Here is a 17,398-nt window from a genome sequence, read left to right as displayed (position 1 = left end):
TATAAATAATCAGGAGCCTGCTGCATGAGTGTTTATATTTTTAATAACTGAAGTATAATTAGCTAATACTACTTTTGTGAATTGCTTTTATGTCTATTTTTACACTGTTGTGTTGCTGTTTTTGCAGTTGGATCTGATCTGAATACTTCCTCCACCGCCACTGACTGTTTATTACTTCTCAGTTAGGATTATTTTTATTGTCTTCTCGACTCGGTGTTGAAGCTTTAAGAAACTTTTTTTTTAAGCAGCTTAGCTCGGGAGTGTGCCATTGTTTCTGCATTTGCGCCCACGGCTCCCAGTGAGCAGAGTATCTTCAGTGCGCATGACACAAGGTAACACGGCTGCACTCAAGTGAAAATGTAAATCCTCTGTTTTCTGAGGACTACCACAAGTAAAGGACGCGCTGTGTGGGGAGATGCTCCTTTTCCAACTGCACAGCCTAAATGTTTTTTTTTTTTTCCCCATTACTCCCCTGCCCTGATTTATAGCGCGGAGCCATCACACTATATGCACTGATGAGGATGCAACGTCCACATGAAGGCTACAGCTCCGCACTTTCCCACAACAAGGCTGAGGATAAATGACTTTATCTGATAACGGGAACGGGCTTTTCCTGCGACACATAAATGTGTAAGTTGCAGGATTTCTAGCGTCACCGTGGTCTTTAGCGGAGAGGCGTTTTGGTGCAGGGGACCCAGAGGATACTACTATTATTACTACTACTACTACCACTGCTTGCATTTGCACAAAGAAGCGCGTCAGGTTGGATTTAAGCTGCAGTCCACTTCACACCAACTGCATTGCCACAACTGTGAGAGAAAATGTGTCAGGAAACCGTGCGCCGGCGGCTTTTCTCCTGAACTCTTTCGCGGACCTGCAGTAGCTTCCTTCCACAAGTGGAGCGGTTTTTTTCCCTTTCTTCTTCTTTTTATTGTTCTGCCTTTCAGCCACAGATAACATCACTTCACAACTACAATGAGACAACGTGGTGTTCTCACTAGAAGAAATGTTGCCTATAGAAGTGGCAGTGAGACAGCAGGACAGTGACTTCCAGAGGACACCTGCAGACGAGTGAATGCCGTCTCCGATGTGGAGCTTGTCGCTGTCCGACGCGCGAGTGGTGCTGAAATTTGGATGATGCCTGGCCAGCGACTGCAAGGCTGCCGCTCCCTGCACTTCAACGAGGACAACGGCCGCTTCGTTCTGCTCGCCATCCTCATCATACTGTACCTGCTGTGCGGCGCTGCGGTCTTCTCGGCCATAGAGAGGCCCTCGGAGCTGCGGGCTCACGGCCGCTGGAACGGGACGCTCCTCAACTTCAGTGAGACCTTCAACATCAGCCTGCAGGACCTCAACTCCTTCCTGCGGGAGTACGAGGCTGCCATCGCCGCCGGGATCCGGGCTGATGCTCTGAGGCCACGATGGGATTTTACAGGGGCTTTTTATTTTGTTGGAACTGTGGTGTCGACTATAGGTGGGTAATCCATGCAGCATACACTGGTTTCCATGACCTTTGCGTCCATTTGGCTGCAGGCATGGTGTCCTCTAAATACTCGTTGAAAAACGTGTATTTTTTCCCCCATGCATTCCAAGCCCAAATTAAACCTTATAAATATTAAAGCCCAAGAATGCATAGCAATCAGCTCACACCATTCAGACAGATCTTTTCAGTAGGAAGGAGAGTCTGAATGATGATTAAATTTGGGACCCCATGACCTGATGAAGCCACAGTCCAGACAAATACAATGGTGATTGGTTAATAATAATGTGGCTTCTGTTTGCTAAATAATAATATCATTCCTGACAGCCTGGGTGTCAAAAGGACTGGAGCTGCCGTCCCTTTAGGCTGCTTTCTTTCCTCTGGCTTACATACAGAGTAACAGATTAACATTTTTTTTCTCTCTAGTCATGTGTTACATTTTGGCTGCGAGAGACTTTGGCAATAGGGGCGACATCTGACTCGCCTGCCATTTGGAACGGCACACTCATCCCTGGCTATAGGACAGCACCCATGGGTGCAGTCGTTTCTTTTCTTTTTTTTTTTGCCACATTTCCATTCAAACCAAAAGGAATGTCAATGAGAAGCCCCGTCTGCTCCCCCTCGTTTAACATTTACTGTGCGATAGGTCAGAAAAGAGCAAGTGTTCCTCGCAGGGTATCCTGAGGCCCAGTGGTGTGGTGCACTGCATGCCTGATGGCTCTGAAACTCACTCTACACCGCTCACCCCCCCTCCTGTCCCCACAACAGCTAGAGAGGTCCCACAGCATACAGTGAGGGAGTGAGTGTGAATGGATGAGCAAGAAAATGATCACACTCCAGGTAATAATTTGAGCTGACAGCAGCTGTCTATCTCTGACCTTGCCCTCAACACACAAAGACACACATATATACTGTGATACCCCCGGCATCTCCTCTTAATTGAAAAGAGTGGTGGTGGTGGTTGGGGGGGGGGGGGAAACTGATGGCTGTGTATGGTTGCACAGAGAGAATTGGATCTGTGTGAGCAGAGAGAACCTGTCAGAACTTTATTTACTCTACACCTGTCGGGAGAGCTTTACTGGCTCCTCCACCGTCTGCTCTCACATAGAGACACAAACGCAGATCTCTCAGGGAGCCCGTGCACTCAGCTCACCCGGTCACAGGAGGGAACCACAGCAGATGTGTTTGTGTACATGTCTGTGGCAGGTTGAAATCCTTTGTGCTCCACTTGTCATGCAGCGGCGCAGTCTTCCCCCGACAAGCTGATCATATAAACTGAACTGACTCAGCTGCTTGGGGGTGGGGGGGTGGGGGGGTGATGTTGAGTTTCTCCCTACAGTATTTGTCTGTTTCATTTACTCGCATGTATTTCTGTCTGGATTTCCATCTCGCTTTGATCTTCATTCCCCCCCACCCCTCGGGCTTCTGTGCTACTTTTTCTGCATGCTTGTGAACCGGTGATATAAAAAGGGATTTGGAGGCCTCCCCACACAACTCTTTATCAGAGAGGCATCCCCCTGCGCGCTCTAGACACTCCTCCCAAACACTTCCCACCTCTGACTCTGCTGTGGCAGAGGCTTCAAATCAGCAGTGACACTTTGCTCCCCTTGATGTGCCTCCACAATATCGCTTTGAAGAATGAAAGTGAGGCTGTGGCCACTCGAGGCACTTGTTTACCCACTGTTTCAGCCAGGTTCACTGGCCATTAGCTCTGCACTCGGTGTGTTGTTTCACAATTTCAGGAAATGCTGCAGGAAACACAATATATAGAAAAGTGCAAAGCCGCTTTTTCTTAAACTTGGTCTAAACATATGCAACAAAATCAGCTATTTAATGTTTTTCTCTAGGTCTGTACAGTTTTTTTTTAATGAAAACAATATCATCACAAAGCCCACTCATAGGTGCTTAGAAAATTTTGAACAAATCACTCGACAGATGGAGTTGCCTAATTTTCATAAAATTGTAGGTGTTCAAATTTGGTATATACAACAGCCATTCTTGACCTTGAAAATGGGAAAATGAGAAAAATAAACTCTCCTCGCTGTTCTGTAATTCTCAGTCATAGGCTCAAAAAGCATTTTCCCCATAGACCACCATCATGTAAGATACATCTGTAAAACTCTTAACAGAGCACCTCAAACTGCAAACCAGATCAATTATTAGTTTTTAATCTATGGAGGTTTTATATTTGTAACATTTTCACAGAGTCTAGAAAAGCGGTTTTCTTTGTGTGACATCATCCTGATGTAAAGTCTATGGGGCTTGTGGGAACATGTGAAACACTGATGCACAAGTGCAGTGAGCTGCACAACTGGGACTCAAACGCAGAAGCTAGCAAATTTTTTTGGCTTTTATGTTTGACGAGCAAATCTTCATAAAAGTGAGTTGGGGCCATCTTTGAGTCCAGTCTCCATGTTAGCTTATTGACATTAACATCGAGTTCAAAGCACCCCTGTGAGTCTGAATACAGCCTCACAGAGCTGCTGGCACGGCTGTAGACTCTCGGTCTTGTTTTTTCATTTGTCTCATCTTGTAGACATGGATGAAAGAGTTTGTTTTTGTCAGCATCCAACTCTTGGTTGTGTTGTCCTGCCCTACATATTCAGACACAGCTTCACTGTTTGCATGCTCATTAAAGAGGGCACAAGAGTCTGCTCTGTAAACAGAATATTTATTAATATCAAAAGTTATTTATAACCCTCAAGGCTGATTGATAGCTGACGACTGGCCGCCAATTAGGACAGCTCCCTGTAGCCATTCGTGGGCCTGTACGCCTCATTGTAAGCTGCTGCAATGACATTATGGAGAAATGCTTTGTCAGTTTTGAAAAGCTAACAGGGTGAACACTTGTCTGAAAATCAAGTGTGCTTAGTGATGGCTTTTAAACTTGTTGAGACTGAGTGGGACAGGCCAGATAGGGCAGTTAGTTATCCGGCAGTTTTCCGCATAACAATCTGCTGCAGGTTTGGGTTATGTTCTGGGCTATTTATTCCTGGGGATATAGATTCGGTCCTGTCTCTTCTTGCCCCTGGCAGCCACTGCAGCTTCTTGCTCCATCACGCTCATATCCACCCACTCAGAGTTTAACAAACAGCAGAAAACCCTTATGCAGTTTTTTTCCCTTAAATGAGGGCTGAGTTAACCTCAATGCAGTCCACAGCTTGCAAAATGAGGAGAAATGTCAGAGGCAGAAGGAGTTAAGAGAAGATGAAATCCTGTAAAACCAGGGGTTGTATAGAGCTGTGCTGCAGCAACATGACAGTGTGCTCTTCCCTCAGTATACACCAGGACAGACATAACCTCTTCCATCACAAACCGCTGACTGAAATGGGATCCTTAAAACAAAGCAGCCTGATTAGACTAATGCCTTTGGCTTATACTATAAATGTAGAGCTTATGTTGACTCTGTGAGAGAGGTGCTGAAGCAGCTCTATAGTATTTTCTGTGTTGCAGTTTGCAGTGTTGCATTGGATTGCACATACCTCAAAATTTAGCTTAAAGCCACACTAATCAACATTTCTGTAATAAATGGATCAAAACACCCCAACCCTGAAGCTGAGAGTCTGTCATAGTCTGACATTTGACCTTAGCACCCTCATCAAATTGATAAATATATAGTTTTTAACCTCAGAGGACAGAATGTTAATGTGACCTCCTTTCAAATTTGCCAAAATTGTGGCAGTAGTTTCTGAGACAGCACTTCTGAGTTTGAAATATTGAGTCTTATAACACCATACTAACACTGCCAGGACAGTCAGTTAAGATTTTAAAATCCAAGACACAGCGCCAAAAAGCATGTCTTCCAACTATGCAGACTTGGACTTTTATCCAGATGCGTTTGGGATGTCAAGTTTATGTGCAAAGTTTGAATTTTATAGCTCCTACATCAGGCCAATCACCCTTTGGAACATTATGTGAAGCTGCACCCTGCCAAATTTAGAGAAACAGATGTTGCATGTTCAGCGGGGAGACTACAGATTCCCGTTAAGGATAAATTGGATCTGTCCTAATCCCTTCACTACAAAAGGCCAGAGAGGCCAGACATTCAGGTAATTATTAATCGGGTTTTGCATTCTTGATATTACAAAATAATTATCCTGTGTTCTCGATTTAAAAAGCATTTTTTTGCTGTGATCAAAAGTTAATCACTGGAGATCACACAAACACACTCAGGCATTCTATTTAGTTCCTATTTTGCCAACTCCAAATAACTAAAAGCTTGTTATGTCATGATCACAAGGAAAGATTTAGAAAAATGATGATTACCCATGTCCTCTTGCACAATTCGTACTCTGCAGTGTAAGTAAACAATTAGACCTAATGGGTTAGTCATTGTCTTCCTTGTCTTCTTGGCACACTTGTGATTACACACCTGCCTGACCAAGTGTATCTGGAAATGGACTGCAAACTGAATTTGTTCTCTGTACTGTACCGTGTGGCGCCTTGTAATTCACGTGTCTTTGAGGTTACAAGGCAATGTCACCTCATTCTGGCGGAGCGTGCATTTGGCATTTAAGCAGTGTGAAATGTCACATGATCGACTGAAGTGGATTCCTGAAGGCAGTCTGTGTTTTTGTTTTGATGTCGTGTTCTTATTTAGATTAACTGCTCGGTGCTGCCTCGCTGGGACAAAACCATCTGTGTTGTTGCTACTGTGTATGTTATGAATGTGCTTTCTGGAGGTGGGTGGGAAAGGCTTGCAATCTGTGAAAGCAGATTCATCGGTGCACAGCGACGTTTCAGACTTGTTCGTGCCTTCTGTCTCCCACTTCAGCGCTGTTGCTAGACTGTCCCGCACAGTGTTGACTCGTGTCTTACATCAGTCTCAAAGCTAACTACTTTGCTCCCCTGTTCATAACTACACTCATTTATTTGGATTCATTCATTCGATCATTTTGATCTCCTATACTCTTTCTGTAGAACAACATTGTAATTGTGTTATAAAATAGAAGCTGCTCATATTGCACAAGCAGTACATTATATAATAAGATGAGGATCACTTTACCGAGCCATTTGAAGTTGGTCAGCGTGACTCGGTGTTCTCTACCTAGTGTCTGCTGCCATCTTTTCCCCCCTCTCTTCTCTTTAGATCTCCTGGGCTGCTGTGTGAATTCACAGAGTCAGAGGAAATGTCACTGTTAAAAATTGAAAAAAAAAGAGTGCCTTCAGTGACATGAAAGGCACTGGGGCTGTCTTTAGATTGTGTGCAGCCCGTATGCTCAGCACAAAAAAGTGCCGCCAATCTCAGTGAGGAGATGGAGCTGAACTGCACCACTGCTGCATAGAATATCCATAAGACTGTGTCTACATTATTCTAGGTGTTGTGTAATACACCTAATTTCTGCCTTAAAGCTCCACTAATCAGTATTTTCATATTAACATCCAAAAAAAATGACCATGCTTCAGAAAACAGATTTATACAACTTTTTTTGTGCATATGCAATAGTACTCCCAAACACCTGGAAACAGACTGTGAGTACCACGTTAAGTAAATATCCAAATACTGGAGCTTAAAGGACACCTAAACAGATATGTAATTTACAATGACCAATAATAACAGAGTTGTGCTTCTTTTTTCGTTCGTCAAACAAAACTGTCTTCAGCCAAGCCAGCTCTCTGTGTGGCTCTATATTCACAGCGATGAGCTAAATGCTATCATGTTTACAGTGACAGCGCTAACATACCGATGTGTTCACCATCTTAGCTTAGCATTTTAGATGCTAAAATTTGCCAGTTACCAATAAATACAAAGTATAGCTGAGGCAGATGGGAATGTCGTTTCACAGGTATCTGATTAATGACCAAATTATTAGTAGACAATTAAAAAAACATCAGGGGCCATTAAAGTGATCACAGTTCATCCTGTGGCCCTAATGGATGTGAACTGGTAAACAGACCTATAACTTATTAATTGAAAAATTAAGAATAATGTGTGTGTGTGTGTGTGTGTGTGTGTGTGTGTAGGGCAAACCTACTGAGGAGCACAGGCTTTAATAAATCCCCATCTTAGTTAACTGCTGCTGTAGAGGATTTCTATACACACCTCTGCGCTCGGTCACAGGGGGTCATAAATCTGCCCTGACTTGCTAAGGCGTGTACTCGCCTACATACAGTAACTCACAAACTCAAATCATCATGGCCCAGTGATACCAAGATCATTTTAGAGGACACAGCAGATTTGTTGGCCTTCCTCCTCCTCAAACTGATTAGCATTTCACTGATTCTGCTCTTTGCACCGGTAAGAAAAAGAGAGGATAAAGTCTGTGTGCTCTTTGCACCCCGCAGTCCTCTGACCTGCTAATTTCGATAACCATTTCACATTTTATCCTGGTGTTCATATTTTGATCACCATCAGTGTCAGTGACAACCCAATTTGCACTGGTGCTGCTGTGAATGCTGACTTGCAGCTATGAGCTTTTAAACTTTCCCCATAAGCAGAAAAGTCTCTTTCTCTAAACTTTTGGATGGTTGGCAACCTTTGATGCAGTAAAACAAGACACACACGTTTTGCGGTGGCAAAATGTCACCATGTCACAGAAACGCTGCATAGCAATTCCAGCCTCTTCACCAGTGGAACATTTGTCTGCATCTTGGGGTCATACATAGTTACCAATGTTAATAAGCTAACAGCAAGTTGGCAAACAACGTGATTTGGAAGCTGTCCATTGGCCTCTTTGTGTGAAGGAGGGGCTGCTTGTGTGAGAGCAGAGAGGGACAGGAGGACATGCTGCGACAGTGCATCTTTCAAACGGCTCAATGCAAACAAAACTGCAATAGCATTAAATGTAAAATCAATAGATTGAACATCAGATTTGTGAGTCATCAAAATTCTCTCAAACACAATAACAGTGTAACTAAGAAGAGGCACATGTGAATTTTGATTATGACCTTGAACCAGTGAGATGGTTGGTCATGACGATTAGATTACAAACTAAATAAAATAACAGAGCACTGTGTCATCCCTCGAGCCTGAGATCATGGGCAGCAGCATGGGCTGCTGGGAGTCATGGATAATGCATGTTACACTTTTACAGTCCATCTGTTGTGGAGAGAAATTACATCCAATTCAAACACTAGATATGGTTGAAAATAAGTAACATAGTGTGAGCCACTCATGATCAGTCTTTGAATATAATCTGTTTGAATTGGAGGAGACCACGCTCCTGAGCCTTCTTTATCTAGAGAATAATGTTCTTTGAGTAAAACCATGTGAGCTTCTCAGTGAATCCACTGCTCTCCCTGGAAAACACCAGGATCGCACATAGCTGAATGTGTTGTATTTATTTTGTCCTCATGTCAGCATTCGCAAATTATTCAGCTGCCTCTGGACCGACAGCGTCTGGCAGAATCAGACAGTCTCAAACTCATAGTGGGCACACTCAGTTAATAGAAAGTAAAACATCTTTTAATTGCAAGCAACAGAGCATTGCCTCATTATTTCTCTGAGACACTTTGCTGTGGTTTCTCTATGTACGGTCCAAGATCATTATTGCAGCTGTCAGTAACTTTGCAGTCCCCTGACGGGAAATTTGGTTTTTGCGCCACCTTAAATTTCAGGGACTTGTGCTTTCACATTAGCGTTAATGAAAAACCATTTAATCGAAGGTCTGCAGAACCTCAAGCGTTGATTTCCTGCTGGCACCTGATCTGACTGTTTTCATGTGATGCCTCCAAATCTGAAGCAGCTTGGAAAGACATACAGTACACTTAATGTAGCGTTACCATGATACCGTACGAGCACCAAATCTGTATTATCTGTTGTGCTGAACATGGAGGCTTATCACACTGATCTGAGGGTGATAGTGTTTCAAAAGCTCCACCTAAACAGGTGTGTTTACTCTGGGGAATAATACAAGAGGGCTTCATGTAGCTAAGCTTTTATTCAAACATTGACTGTGCATATAGTACAAGATAATAACACAAGGACATAGCCTCTAGATCCATCAGGGGGAAGCTATTAATCTGATGAGAGAATGACTCCTCAGTCACATGAAAGGACAAAATCTCTGTTCCAGTTTGCAGATGAACAATGAAGCCACATGACTCTTAATTTTAATTTTGCTTATTGAAGCCCCATCTTCCTTATCTGTGAAACTGCATGATAACAGGCTCTGTTCGTTTCTTGCTTTTAAAATTCTGTGAAGATGGAAAACAGATGGAAAAAAAAAACTGAAGAAAGAAAAGAATAAAAGTTTGGCTCTGATCCAAAGTCGGTGCAGCAGATTTTTTTTTGACAACAAATCGATACAGACGGCGGCGGACTCGTCAATCCTCCTGGCCCTCTTTGCTAGCGAGTTAAGCAGTGAGACACAATTTAAAACACTAGACTCGGATCAGTTAAGAAGGAACCAAATGAATCACAAAATCAGAAAAAGAAGGTATTTAAGGTTGTGTTTCATTGACCAGCTTTGTGTTACCTTGTGGCTTCCAATAGTGTGTATCTATCTGAGCTGTTACTCTTGTTCATGTCTGTATCGACCAGTGTCAATGACTCTTAGATACATATTTCATTATGATCGCCTCAGTCCATAATTTCTAATTATTGTGCAACCATGTATAGCACACAACGCTCCATTATCAATGCTTCGCCTGTGTGTGGGTGAGCTGGGTGTCAAATTCAAAGTCACGTTATTTTGCTTCATGGCCCCATAGAATATTGTAGTATGTGTAGACTTTGGGTGTTTTATTAATAATCTTAAAGCCCTTGTTTAATTTGTGCGTGCAGTGCACAGGTCGCAAACTAGACTTGGCATGTGTGTGGCCTATTCTTTCATTTGCTTTTTGAAAAACTCAGCATAGTGTGAATATTCCTATTATTACCCTGTCTGCCAGTAATCCTGGCAGCTCCTCAGCAGATGGTGTGGTGATGATGTCTCAGGTCTGGCCATGTTGCTGCTTCCTCAGCCCTCTGTCCTCTCTGCAGACCCCCACCATGCCGCCCCGTGACTAATGATTTCCTGTTCGTCACAGAAACACAGTCATCAGAGGGACGGGCATGCGTGGCGTTCTCTGCTGCCGCTCTTATCAGACCAATTTACGACTATTCCCACTAGTGGGACGCAGTTGGTTTGACTGGGAGCTTGTTTTTAAGTTCATTAACTGAGGACATGGGGAGGCAATGGGAGGCAAAGATTTGATTTTTGGTTTGCAAAACAGTCACATAATGAATCTTTGGGTCCATTTTCAGGCCTACGGGGAGCTTTGTGCCGGGATGTTGTCGTCAATGACACACTGACCTTCAGACTCAGTGATACTTAGAAATGTCCTTCATGTTCATCATTCAAACACCCTTTATTCTCATGTGGGTATCCATTAGGATCTCCATTTGGCCCACTTTAACTGGCTTTGTACTATACTTCCTCTATGCTGTGTACTTCCTTGGCTTTTGCACATTAATTCTCTCAATTATCAGCTGAACTCACACTCACTAAATGCTGACTTCTCAAACATGAGACTGAAATGTGCTCGGCTTTCTGATCGTTGGCCTTGTGAGGCTTTTTCCCGGTAAAATGAATCAATATACCTTTTTCAGGATTCTTTGTTTTGTAAAAGGTGTCAAGTGGGCTTTGACCAAATATGCCATAAGCTCCAAGGTGAACTCTTTGAAAACTGCAGTAAGTCTACTACACATACCAAGTTCTAAAAATATTATTTCCTTTCTAACTGACAATTAAATAATGTATCCTATTTTCCATTCGGACTGTTCACAGATGTTTACTTTTAGAAATTATGCACTTAAACTGCCATTTTAACAAATCAAGTTAAATCCCATGAAATCACCAAAACCAATTTATTATACTTACATGTTGTGTGTGTGTAGCCAAAGTCTGTTATATCTAATTCCTCTGTGCCATTTACTTCTACTGTTGTCCACAAACTATTAAAAATACATCAGTGAGCCAGACCGTTGTACTGGATGACATGTTTCTTCATTTAGATGAACATGGGCACTGTAATTTATTTTGAGTCAGCTCTGTATGTTATGCTTCTGCTGTAAATACTCAATAGTGGCTTAAAATTGCCCCAATGACATTATAATGATACTATTTACTCCAGCTTAGGTAACATTTTTTTGAAAAGTACAGTGGTCTGCTGTTTCAGGAGATTATGGAGATTTTTAAAACATTTTTGTGACAGATTTTTAAGCCTACAATTTTTATTTGGTCACTTAGTTGCAGCAGAAACAAACTGTAATGAACTGTAAATACAACACATATTATCACCTTTTTAGCTGATATAGTAAACCTACTAGCTAGCAGCTGCAGAAACGTTACACAACAAGCAGACACAGAGTGGCATTACCCTTCATTTGGAGTCATGCTATTGGCCACCTGATGAATGTGAGTTCAATAGTCCCTCTCTGCTTACTTCTGTTTGTTTTCCACTGACTCCTGAGGGAATTTTCTTTGGCTGCTAAATGCTCCACTAGTCGATAACTTTGTCAGTTTGCCATGTGGTGCTGGGCAGGTAGTGTACAATGGGCTTTTAGAGCGGTTTTGCTGAAAATGGCTGCCTGCTACGACCAAAAACCGTGCTATGGCAGTCTAAGTCCATGCTATATATACACCCAGGGAGTTTTCTTGGTTATTGTTTTCAAAAAAGCATCTAGCAACAAATAAGTAAGGTTTGTACTCAATTCAACACTAACTGGGCGTTGAGCCGTTGTAACAAAGCAATTCCCCGGCGGGGATGAGAAAAGCTTTTCTGATGATGATTCTGATTTATACTACAACTCTGTGGTGATCATCTTTAAAACCTTATTGGTGAAAATTTTGTACTGGTTCATTGTTTTGATGCACAAACAGCCAGAGAATAGCAGTTCAACATCTTGGCAGGGAAAAGTTGATCTGAGTAGAGTTTGAACAGAGCACTTATATAATAGCCGCTATTTGAGCCTTTGTGCTGTGGACCCTCCAGATAATGAAATACCTGTTGGGTTTCATAGATGTTGTACAGTTTTTCTTCACTCTGCGTGCCTCTTTGGTGTAAAATTTGATGATTGATTACTGTTCAGAGATGAGTGGTCTGCTAAGTGTAGTGAATGAAATGCAGGGCATTCATGAGGTCCATCAATACTTCAATTAGCAACACTCTAAGTAATTTGTGCTATTTAGGTCCTGACTTTACTACACAACTTAATGAGCCATTGTAACTTGCCATTGGCCTGTAATGAGAGCTGCTCTGTCTAAATTGTGTCAGCTCTCTGATCGCCCCTGAGCACATGTGATTTAAAGTCGACCACTGGTGATAAGAGCTGACCTGAACTGTAAAATCACTACAGTCCACTAACAATCTATTTTTGTCTTTACCCCATTTTATTTCCCCACAGTCTGATAACCATTAGAGCATCTTCTTCTTCTTCTTCTTCTTCTTCTTCTTCTTCTTCTTCTTCTTCTCTTAAAACTGTCAAATGGTAAATTAATGGATACTAATGGCACCATTTCCATCATGTTCCCTCTGGTTGAATCTCTACTGTGTAATTATGTGTGCAAGCATCATTAGCCATTAGAGCATAACATCATTTTCTATGTAGAGTTGAGCATACTTTATTTAATGTTAATGAATAAATATTCTCCCAGGGCTCTGATTGAATTGGATTAGCACACATATGATTTCCTGCCTTATCAAGTTCTGCTGAATTAAATGACTCATCCTGGTTTGGAAAGAGTGGAAAGATTAAAGTGTTCACCGAGGTCAGCAGCAGGATCATTGGTCTGGACTGGTGACTTCATTCGTAACATTTAATTAAGAGATTTTAAAGTATAAATGAAGAGGTCTTTGTGAATAAAGCCACACAGTGTTTCCATCTTTGGTTTCAGCTTGCCTGTCCTTTGCTTTCTATTATTGTTCTGTTTTCCCTAATGCGTCTTGACACAGTAGTCTGGAGTAATGGCTCTGAAATGCTACACTGAATCGATGCCTGGTGCCTTTTCCTTTCTTAGGTAATTTACTTGGTAATGAGAGATGGTGCAGAAGACTGTCTCTGCGCGCGCCGAGAAGATGTAATCTGTTTTCCCCATGATTCAGTTGGGTTACAGAGACTTGGGCTGCTAATTAATTAACAACGAAACAGTAAAATAGGATTTCACTGAAGGGCTTAATTCGGATAATCACTGCCCCTTACTTTCCCGTTAGCCTCACTGTCTGTTTCTGAACTCTGTCACTATCTTTGAAAAAGCCAGATAATTCAATGTCTGATGAAAAACCTACACAAGTCTATTTCTGTGTGTGTGAGGCCATCAGGTGCGTGTACATGTGTGGACACGTGGGGGTTACATTTCCTCTTGTCTCTAAAAAACAATCTGTATCAATCAGTGTTGATCTAAACGACCCGGCATGTCAACAGCAAACCCTCATGAGAGTGGTTTTCATTGCGAGAGATAAGGTCAAAAAAGCCATTTTGGGTATCATAAAGGAAGTATTGGCTAGATATTGATGTCATTTATTACCTGACAAGGATGGTTATATACGAGCTGGTAGAAAAGCGCTGCCCTAATGCTCCGAGAAGACTGAAATTGAGGATAGCCATGATGAAAGAATCAGTTAACCTTGGCCGGGAAGTGAACTGGTTGATCTTTCAGCACGATTTTATTTGTTGACAAATATACCATCTGCTCTTCTGTGGATAAGAGGCATGACACTGTGTCTGTGTTTAACTGTATGTGTTCACAGTGGCCCTGGGATTCAAGTATGAGTACTGTATGTGTGCAAACAAATAATCATATGATCTACACATACAAGACAGAAAATTTCGAAAAGAAAAATTATGTGTCAGTAGATGTGTAGTGCATGTGTAACAAGTCTCATACTGGCAAATGCATATATGTGTACATTTGCTGCCTATTTTCTACATATTACATATTATTGATCAAACATTGATGTTGTGCACTGATGAAATCAATTATACTATAAACCAGTGTTTCCCGGTCTGGAATGGGACCCAACAAATGGGTCCCAGGAGGAATCTGAATGTATGATACTTGTAATACACAATGTGAGTGGCATGGCAGTATTGGTCCCTGTGAGTCTGTTGGTCCAGCACTTTGGTCTGAAATACTTCAACAACCACAGGATGTATTGCCATGAAATTGTGTACAGACATTCATTTATACACCTCCTCTTTGGAGGTAGTGGAAGTCTTCTTGAAGTTAAAGTGCTCGTAGAATGTATATAATTAATTGACCTAAAAAGAAAGAATAGTAAACTCATACCCACACACTCAACAGCAAATGTTATCATCAGGGCTGCACTGCAGCTACAAAGTCAGAGCTGCACCTGTGACACTCCTTGAGGTTGAGAAGTGCTCCTTCAACATGCAGCAGAATCCATAAACATCCTCTCCTCTCCTCTCCTCTCCTCTCCTCTCCTCTCCTCTCCTCTTATAACCCCTTCCTCAGCTTGAACACTCAGTCTAATTTACTCAGAAATCAGAAGATAGCAGGAAGCCAAACCACACAGCCCTGAAAAAAAAATTATATTCAGAGGGCTTACCTAAGCTTATTTTGCATCCTCTTCCCCTCAGTATAACCCCCATGTCCTAGACTTTTCAGGCCCATCAACAGCAATAAACATTATAGCAAATACTATATAAATACTTATGCTGTACATACAATATCAATTGGCTTTACACAATGCAAAAGTACTTTAATACCAACTCAACTGTGTAGTATTTAAAGTTCCTGAATTAATGCAAATAACATTCTTTTTATTGTTTTTAATTGTACAGGGTTTACACACAGGGTTCACTTTTATTTTGTTCTACATCTAAAAATTGTGATGCTGGTTTCAGATTAGTGCATTATTTATTTTCTCTCATTCTCTCTTACTTTACAACATAAATCTTCATTTGCAATGCAAAACATTGTTTTTTTTAATTATCCCATTGTTGCTTTTTTTTTTTAAATCCTCTCGTTAATATGACTTTACATACACTCATCTTCCAGGGGAAGCTTACAGTCTTGTGTCAGCATCAACACAAATTACTATGCAGTATTTTCTGCATGTCACTTGTGTACATTCCACTTAGTCCTCGCCTTTACATATTTTTTCATTACTGGCACAAATGTTTAGAAATAAGATTTAAGCCTAAAACCCTCATTTAGACTTGAGCTTGTTTTGCTTTCATGCACCACTTCCCTTGTCGCAATCCAGACAGATCATTTCTTGTGAGGAACCTGAAGACATCTTGTAGGTGAAAATAAGTTTTTGGCCTCACTTAGGAGAATTACTGTCTGATATCGCTCCTCTGTCTCTGCAGGTTTTGGGATGACAACTCCTGTGACAATTGCAGGCAAGGTGTTCCTGATCTTTTATGGGCTTCTGGGCTGTGCTGCCACCATCCTCTTCTTTAACCTTTTCTTGGAGCGCATCATTACACTGTTGGCTGTGGTGATGAAGGCTGTGAGGGAGCGGAGAATCAGAAACAGTGGTCTACTCCCACCGGGCATCCGTCATGACTTTTCAGCGTACTCCCTCCCAGGCTGGAAGCCCTCTGTGTACCATGTGATGCTGATTCTTGGCCTGTCAGCCATCACTATCTCCTGCTGTGCATCCGCCATGTACACGCCCGTGGAGGGTTGGGCTTACTTAGACTCGCTTTACTTCTGCTTTGTCACCTTCAGCACCATCGGCTTTGGGGACTTTGTCAGCAGCCAGAGCGCGGCTTACGAATACCAAAGCCTCTACAGGGTGGCCAACTTCCTCTTCATGCTAATGGGTGTGTGCTGCATCTACTCGCTCTTTAATGTCATCTCTATTGTCATCAAGCAGGTGCTCAACTGGATGCTGGAGAAAATGAGCTGCTTGTTTTGCCAGCGCTGCAATAAGGCCAATGCCTTCCTGGGCAGACGCAATGCCATCCGTCCAGGTTCCAAGGGTCGCCAGGGTCGGTTTGGCCAGCCGGCTGACTCAGATGGACCTTGTGATAGTGACACTGAGGGACGCAGACTATCAGGGGAGATGATCTCTATGAAAGACCTGGCAGCCTCTAACAAGGTGTCGCTGGCCATCATGCAGAAGCAGCTCTCTGAGTCGGCCAACGGATATCCCAGGACAGTCTGTGGTAGCTCACGCCATAATGGATTTTCTGGAGGAGTTGGCGCCCTTGGTATCATGAACAACAGGCTGGCAGAGACGAGTAACTCCAGGTAGAGGACAACAGTGAAACAGGAAACAAAGTATGGGAGTTCTTTCTTCTCATAGTGTGTAAGAAACCCCAAGGTTGATCGCCATAGAAAAAAAAACAAGGCTTTTGAAATGGATTGCCAGTTTAACTTGTTATGCATGAAACATAAGACTTTTCTGGATACTTTTGGAATTACAAGCCTGTGGTGATAATATAGGCAATGATGGTGATGGTTTTAGCGATGATTTGATGATGATGGCATGAAGAGAGACCCACAGAGTCAACAAAAGAAAAACGTAAGTTGATCTGGAAGCATGGGGACCACCCATCACCCATTTCATCAACCTCAAACCCAACCCAGAACAAATCATGGAAAGTCTCTTAAATATCAGTGTTAGTTTGCAGAGGAAACAGTCTGTTATACATGCTCAATGTATCAGATGTATACGCCTGAAATGTTCAGTTGTGAAGAAGCCAAGGGAAGCATACAGTGCAATCTTTATTGTTTGGAAGTTTTGCCATTTTATTTGAATGTACATACTGAATACTGATATTAACATGACAAGTGTAATCACTGAATGATATAGCACATACTGAACTATGCATTATACTGCTCATGCATTTTTGCACCATTTCTAGACCTTCTATTGATTGTGCAAACCCCATTCTTTCTTGACACGGGTCAAGTTTTACCCTCAGGTGATGAACTTCAGTTCTGGGGGCAAGTGTGCAAAGCAGAGTTTCTAAGCATGGCCGTGATGTAGCTGATTTTGACAGGGATGTAGTGAGGGGCG

At 42.2% G+C, this 17,398-nt stretch overlaps 1 protein-coding gene across 1 annotated transcript; it reads left to right on the top strand.

The window, feature by feature from the left end:
* The first annotated feature begins 1,134 nt into the window (after positions 1–1,134).
* On the top strand, positions 1,135–16,630 carry kcnk12 (potassium channel, subfamily K, member 12). Its single transcript, XM_041050289.1, has 2 exons — positions 1,135–1,474; positions 15,738–16,630. Exons 1-2 carry the CDS (start codon positions 1,135–1,137, stop codon positions 16,628–16,630), a joined length of 1,233 nt encoding a protein of 410 aa, XP_040906223.1.
* The last annotated feature ends 768 nt before the right edge of the window (positions 16,631–17,398 follow it).

This window comes from Toxotes jaculatrix, chromosome 11 (genome assembly GCF_017976425.1).
Source record: "Toxotes jaculatrix isolate fToxJac2 chromosome 11, fToxJac2.pri, whole genome shotgun sequence".
NCBI classification, from domain to species: domain Eukaryota; kingdom Metazoa; phylum Chordata; class Actinopteri; family Toxotidae; genus Toxotes; species Toxotes jaculatrix.
The sequence above is the reverse complement of the archived record's forward strand: the minus strand, read 5'-3'. Positions and strand labels throughout refer to the sequence as shown.